Raw genomic sequence first — 7,111 nt, forward strand, 5'->3', positions numbered from 1 at the left:
ATAAATTGCATAACCTGTTGTTGATTTTCTATCATCAAGGCTACCCGCCCAGTCCGCATCTGTATAGCCATGTAGGAACAGAGATGAATTTTTGTGAAAGAAAATACCATGATCTTTGGTCTGCTGCAGGTAACGAAGGACACGTTTGACCCCTTGATAGTGCACAAGAGTTGGGTTATGCATGAATTGTGCCAACTTATTGACTGCAAATGATATGTCCGGGCGGGTGAATGATAAGTACTGAAGGCTCCCCACAATTCCCCTATACAAGGTGTGATTGTCGAATTTGTCACCCAGACCAAGCTGAAATTTCTCTTTGATACACATAGCCGTGGACAACCCTTTATATGTACCCATGTGTGCTTTGTGTAGAAGCTCAGTGATATACTTCGACTGATTGAGCAAGAGCCCAGTAGATGTCCAGTAAGCTTCAACACCCAAAAAATAATTTAGTTTGCCAAGATCCTGGAGAGCAAATTTCTATTTGAGCTGAGAAATAAGTGTCTGTAAACCTGTAGGATCAGAACTAAGTAGGGCAATATTATCCACATACACCAGAAAAAATATAGTGATTCGCGGGGAGCGAAAATAAAATAATGAAGTGTCCGATTTGGAGCCTGAAAAGCCAAGAGAGGTCATAACTAGTGTCAAGCGCTTGTGCCACATCCTAGGTGCCTGTTTCAGGCCATAGAGAGATTTTTGAAGCTTACACACATAGTATGGGTGATGTGGATCCACAAATCCAGGTGGTTGTTCCATATACACGGCCTCCTCCAAATAGCCATTAAAGAACGCATTCGAGACGTCTAGTTGCACAATGGACCAATTTAACGAAACAGCAAGAGCAAGGAGCAGTCTAATAGTAGCTAGTTTAATAACAGGGTTGTAGGTCTCAAAGAAATCCACACCCGGGCGTTGGTTGTAGCCTTTGGCAACAAGACGGGCTTTATAGCGCTCAACTGAACCATCTGGATGTTGTTTGATTTTAAATAGCCAACGACAGCCAATCATATTGTAGCTGGGTAATCGAGGGACCAACGTCCATGTGTCATTTTTTAGCAAAGCAGAATGTTCCTCGGACATCGCATGTCGCCACTCGGGTGATTGAGAGGCTTCCGAGTACTGGGTAGGTGTGAGAGGCAATTTGTGAAGGAGAGCTCGAGGGCGTTTGGGCTTAAGGGAACCGATTTTCGAACGTGTAACCATAGAGTGTGAATTTGTGACTGTATCTGGGAGAGGGTCAGAGGCAATTAAATCGACATGAAGAGAGGGAGCAGGGTTGGGGTATGAGTGTTGGGCAGGTTGAGGAAAATTGGGTGGTGATGGGTTTTGGACAGGAGATAAGTTGAATGTAGGAGAAGTTGGGGATGCTGTTGGTGTGGGCATTTGTGGCAAGGAGGTTGGGGAATTATTTATAGGTAGTGGGGCTGGTGTAGGTTCGTGAATTTGTGGCAGGGAGTGGTTGGAAATGTTGGTTTGTGGTATAGTGCAGGGGATGGGATTGTTGGGAAGGTTGCTGGGTTGGGTAGGATAAAAGACTATAGGATATGATGAGTGCACATCTTGAGTTGATTCTGTCAGACATCCCTCACTAAATACATGTTCATCAAATAAAACATGGCGTGAGATGAATATTTTAGAGGAAATAGGATCAAAACACTTGTAGCCTTTATGAACCTTGCTATAACCAATAAAAATGCAAGCTTTTGAACGAGTGTCGAATTTAGATTTAGCATAGGGACGTAACCAAGGAAAGCAACGACAACCAAAGATACGAAGAAATAAGTAATCAGGATTTTCACCAAATAACAATTGATATGGATTTGCAAATTGCAAATTGGATGTCGGAGTGCGATTAATTAAGTAGGTAGCCATGTCAAAAGCATATGTCCAAAATTGAAACGGGAGTTGGGCACGGTTGAGGAGAGCTAAGCCATGTTCAACTATGTTTCGGTGTTTTGTTTCAGCAGTACCATTTTGTTCAGGGGTGTAGGGGCATGAAATTCGGTAACTAATCCTATTGGTCCGAAGAAAATTACTTAGTTTCATGAACTCTCCTCCTCCATCCGATTGAAAAAATTTAATAGGTGTTTGAAAGAATTTTTCCACTAAGGTGCGAAATTGAATGAAAGTGTCATGCACATCCGATTTTTTCTTTAAGAAAAAAATCCAACTGTATTTGGTGAAATGATCAACAAATAAAACATAATATCGATAGCCATTCATAGAAGTAACGGGTGTCGGGCCCCAAACATCGGCACAAATTAATTCAAGAGGTGCACGAGAAATATGTGTAGACAGATCAAAAGGCAATTTGTGACTCTTGCTAACGCAACAGGAAGAACATAAATTATGTTGATTATTTGAAACATCAATGTGATTGGAATCAAGCAAACGTTTAACAACAGAAAAAGACGCATGTCCTAAGCGATCATGCCAACATGATAAAGATGCTAAATTAGCCGAGCATTTATTTGGAGGAGAACTGTTTGAAGATGACAAGCAAAGAGAATATAACCCGCTATCACTCCGGCCTCTGAACCGAATCTTCCCCGTTTGCAAATCCTTAATAAAAAAAAGTGATCAGAAAAGAATTCAACAGATACGGGGTTAGAATTTGTTAGAGCATAAACAGATAACAAGTTATTAGCTGATTTCAGAACGTAAAGAATATTGCTCAAATTAAAATTTGAAGAACCCAAATTAACAGTGGAATTACCGACACGAGCAATAGAGAGTTTAGACCCATTACCAATTTGAACTTCATCGGGACCAGTGTATTCTGAGTGAAGATTGATATTTCCGAGATCAGAGGTCAGATGGTGAGTGGCGCCAGAATCCAGTACCTAAGGCTGATGCATCATCGAGCTAGAAGCAATGTTAGATTGAGGGTTGTTTCTTTAGTCACGGTCAAATCATGGAGAGGAGCAGTTACGGGCAACATGTCCCAGTCCCCGAAAATTGTGGCATGTCAGATGTTCCCTCCCATTTTGAGAATATGAAGGTGGTGAAGGGTTGTACGTGGGAGTGGGCGGGTTCGATGATCTACTGTTGTTGAAGTTTCTGCCACCCCGTGTATTGCGACCTCGACCACGACCTCTAGTGGTCTGCTGCGAGTAGAATGGTCTCGCTGAGTAGAGAGCAGTTGGTACAATGGGCTCGATTTGGACATCACGAGCAAGCTGACGCTCCTCCGAGAGTAATAGGCCATATAGGTCATCAAATGTAACAGACTCGAGCCGGGCCTCAATGGCACGAGTGAACGGGCGATAAGATGCCCCCAAGACCCAAGAGAATTGCATCAATAAAATCATCCTCAGACACAGAGACACCATATGTAGTCAATTGATCATGAATAGACTTAGCTCTAACCATATAGGTTGGGATATCATCGATGCCCCTTGTGAGAGCTTGTAATTGAGCCCGGAGATTATGAATATGAGATCGGGAACCGGAGGAATATGCCTTATGCAATTTGGTCCACGCTTCAAGGGCCGTTTTGGCATGAGCAATCTGAGGTAGCAACGACACCGATACCGAGTAGCACGTTCAGGACTTGCTGGTCTTTTTGATCCCAGATGGCAAACAAGGGATTTTTGGAGTTATTGGCAAGTAATTTTGGTGGTGGTGATTCATCAAAATCAATATGATGTGCTAATCCGCTTCCTCGGATTGCACTGACAGCCAGGGGCGGAGCCAGCCCAGGGCTTGGGGGGCCGGAGCCCCCCCGGCCACCGGCTCCGCCCTTGAGAATTTTTCGTTTTTCCCCCATAGCCCCCCCTAAAATTAGTATAAATTTATTCTATGTAGTATTATTACAATGTTTAAAGGTGGATGAGATGGTTAAGGATGCATGTTTTTATTCAAGAGGTCCTAAGTTCAACTCTCTCTAACCTCATTTTATTTTAGAAAGTTTTTATTTATTTTAACTTCATTTTTCAATAATTATAAAACATGTTACCATTATTAATTAATTTAAATGGACTCTTTATTTTGATAACATTTTTAATTCATTTTTATTATGTCTTTACTATTAAAAAAATTAATTTCTTAGTTTTGAGATTCAAATAACTTAGTTTTTAAATTAAATTTTAATTTTTTAACGGGTGTGTCCACTAAACATACTTAATTTTCTATTGGGTTAAGGTGCAAAAATACCCCTAACGTTTTGGGTCAGGAGCAATTTTACCCCTAACGTTTAAAATGGTGCAATTTTGCCCCTAACGTTGGAAGTCAAGAGCAATTTTACCCCTAACGTTAATAAATTGGATCAATTTCAGACACTATTATAAAACACAGATATTTTTGTTCCTTATTCAGCACCAATTGCATAACAATTCGCCCTAAAAAAAGATTTCATGTTTTTTATAATTTAATAATAGAATTTGAGATTAATATTTATAAATTTGGTGAATTTTTTGAATTTATTGTGTCTAATTTGTACAAAAAAGACAATATATTTTTTTTATTTTTTTCACGTCCCAACATATGTTTATGATTTGTTACTGATAAAATGACACATGTATGAAGTGTAGATGACAAGATTCATGACCGAGAAGACAGTTTGATGAATTATTTCTCAAATTGACCCAATTTATTAACGTTAGGGGTAAAATTGCTCTTGGCTTCCAACGTTAGGGGTAAAATTGCACCATTTTAGACGTTAGGGGGTAAAATTGCTCCTGGCCCAAAACGTTAGGATATATTTGCACCTTAACCCATTTTCTATTAGTTCAATACTAGTTTCTAAAAAATGATAACATTTTTACAATTTTAACACGTTGGAGGCTAAAAAAAATTTGCCCAACCCTTTAAAAATTTACCCTTAACCCTACTAAAAAAATTTGTCCAGCCCCCCAAACCTAAATTCCTGGCTCCGCGACTGCTGACAGCTTGAACTTTCCATAATATGAAATTGTTAAACGTCAATTTCACTGTTAATTGACTCTGAAGACTCGGGGTTGGAGGCGCAGGTGATGTCTGTGATGAATTGAATTGGGTTACAGATGGAAATTGTGTGAATGCTGGTATGTGTGGAATGGTGGAGAAGGTGGAGGAAGCCATAGATGTGGTTTGCGATTGAGAACCAAATGGATTGTGAAAGATGTATGGATCGGTAGAGGGAGCCACAGAAGCACACGAAGCGGAATTGGAGGAGGTGACGGTGGATTCAGTCGACATGATGGACGTCTGAATTTTTTTGTTTTAGGTTATCAGGAAGGCTCTGATACCATGAAGAGGGTGAAGCAACGTAGTATTATATTGATGGGTACAGCATATTTATACACAATAAGTGGACCCAAACCCTACATGTATATTTACAATATTAACCCCATATATATTATCCTATCACAACTAGTTGAAGGTGATGTTCGACTTGGTACAGTATATCTCTTCCATTTCGAACCTGGTCAATCCATCTTTTTTCTTCTTATTTTTTGTTTCGCTTCAGATGATGAGAAAATGATTATCGAAGTGTATATATGATTTATGAAAGAAGGATAGATATGACATTTTTCTTTAAATTCAACATCAACAAAACAATTTTTCTTGAGCTAGAAGTTTATTGATTACAATTTATTCAATAATATCCAGAATTTTTATTATTTGATTACAATTTTCATCATTCGATTACTTCTTGCAAACAATTCCATATCCAGCAGAAGCACTGCGGGTGCAGTCTAGGGTGAGATAGTTCATCATGGATGAGGCAACTTTCTTCTCTTGGGGAGAGAAAATGCAAGATTGACAATCTGATGAAAGAAGAGATTGCATTCTGTAATTTTCCTCACCCCCCAAAACAGGCATTGCCACACCTGGCTTTGCTGGGTTCTCAAAATCAGGCCTATAAGTCCTTCCTAAAACTCCATCAACCTTAGGTGACAGGTTCATGAACCTGAACTGAATCTCCAAATGCACAAAGCAATCATAACCAGGTATTTGATATTTATGGATTCTGTCATCTTCTTTAGTCACAGGCACCACATTCACTATAATCTCAGCAGCATCTTTTAATGTGACAATCACACTGTTCTTGCTTGAAACTCTCTCTACTTTCACATCTTTTTCTGGAGAATACCAGGTGGAAAGGGAGCCTTCAGGGATTACTAATTCTTCCCCGTTGTAAGTGAACTTCAAATGGTCAATTTGGGCATCCCAAGTTGCAGCCTTCTTGGCCTCAAGAGAGAATGAATGAGAGTTGAAAAGGATTCCCAGAGCTTGAATCCAAGTGAAGTCCCTGCTTCTTCCTGCCGGCCTGTGGCCAATGAAACGGCCGTTAATCTGAAGATCTGAGTCTGATACTAAGCTGAAATGTTGGTTACTCTTTCCATGGAAATAGAAAACAACACCATCTCCACCAATGAAACGGGGATCAAAGCATGCGGAGCCTGGGGTGTCACAGTTTGCTTTGCGATCTGATAAGAAAATAATTAAATATCCACCAACACATATTACTAAAAAAACATAGTGAAATTAGCAGATTAAATGTCTCACGTTTGCACTCAGAGTAGCATTGAGGGGAGTTACAGTTGACATAACAGACTTTGGCTTTGGGATCTTCGGAGGAAAGGCTGGGGCATTCGGCGGGGCACTCTAAATACTTGGCCCCGCATCGGCTGGTTGGGCTGCAGTAGTAAGTTGCAGCATTAGCCTGCTGTGAAATGCCTGCAATGAAGGCTGCCAGAAGGAGAAACAAACAGCTTCTGCTTAACTTCTCCATGCTTGTCTGTTATGCAAAACCCCTCCTTCTGCTGGGGCTATATATAATATTTTTGGTGCAGAAATTCGTCTGCATTAATATTGTTTTACATATATTTAAGTTTGTGATTTACTCTACATTTTATCTGATATTAGAAGCATGAACATGGGCTTAGTTGGCTGCGTTATATCTGCCAATTGCTTTATATGATGCGATTTGAAGGCAATAATATCACTGATGCCTTCAAAGTGCAAAATCTGAATGAACGTTACTGAGGATATACTCTGCGCTTGATGAGGATAATATGGCTATGGTTTGATAAGTGATATGAATTTGAAATTGGAAATATGATTTTTTTTTCTTTTTTCTGTTTCAAGTAATGAAAATGCTGCCTCACCCCAACATTCAAGG

At 39.9% G+C, this 7,111-nt stretch overlaps 1 protein-coding gene across 1 annotated transcript; it reads right to left on the reverse strand.

Annotated features, from left to right (window-relative positions):
* Window positions 1-5,631: 5,631 nt before the first annotated feature.
* LOC136212099 (uncharacterized) lies at window positions 5,632-6,721 on the reverse strand. The gene is made up of 2 exons (XM_066002754.1): window positions 6,496-6,721; window positions 5,632-6,416 (listed from the first exon to the last, which is right to left on the reverse strand). The coding sequence occupies exons 1-2, from the start codon at window positions 6,719-6,721 to the stop codon at window positions 5,632-5,634; spliced, it is 1,011 nt and encodes a 336-aa protein (XP_065858826.1).
* Window positions 6,722-7,111: the final 390 nt, after the last annotated feature.

The sequence above is a fragment of the Euphorbia lathyris genome, chromosome 1 (genome assembly GCF_963576675.1).
Source record: "Euphorbia lathyris chromosome 1, ddEupLath1.1, whole genome shotgun sequence".
NCBI lineage: Eukaryota > Viridiplantae > Streptophyta > Magnoliopsida > Malpighiales > Euphorbiaceae > Euphorbia > Euphorbia lathyris.

Excerpts from the sequence above, each read along its gene's own strand:
- LOC136212099 (XM_066002754.1), bottom strand. The coding sequence starts at position 6,721 with ATGGAGAAGTTAAGCAGAAGCTGTTTGTTTCTCCTTCTGGCAGCCTTC. Across the intron at positions 6,417-6,495 it reads ATGCTACTCTGAGTGCAAAC|ATCGCAAAGCAAACTGTGAC; the intron begins GTGAGACATTTA and ends TTTTCTTATCAG.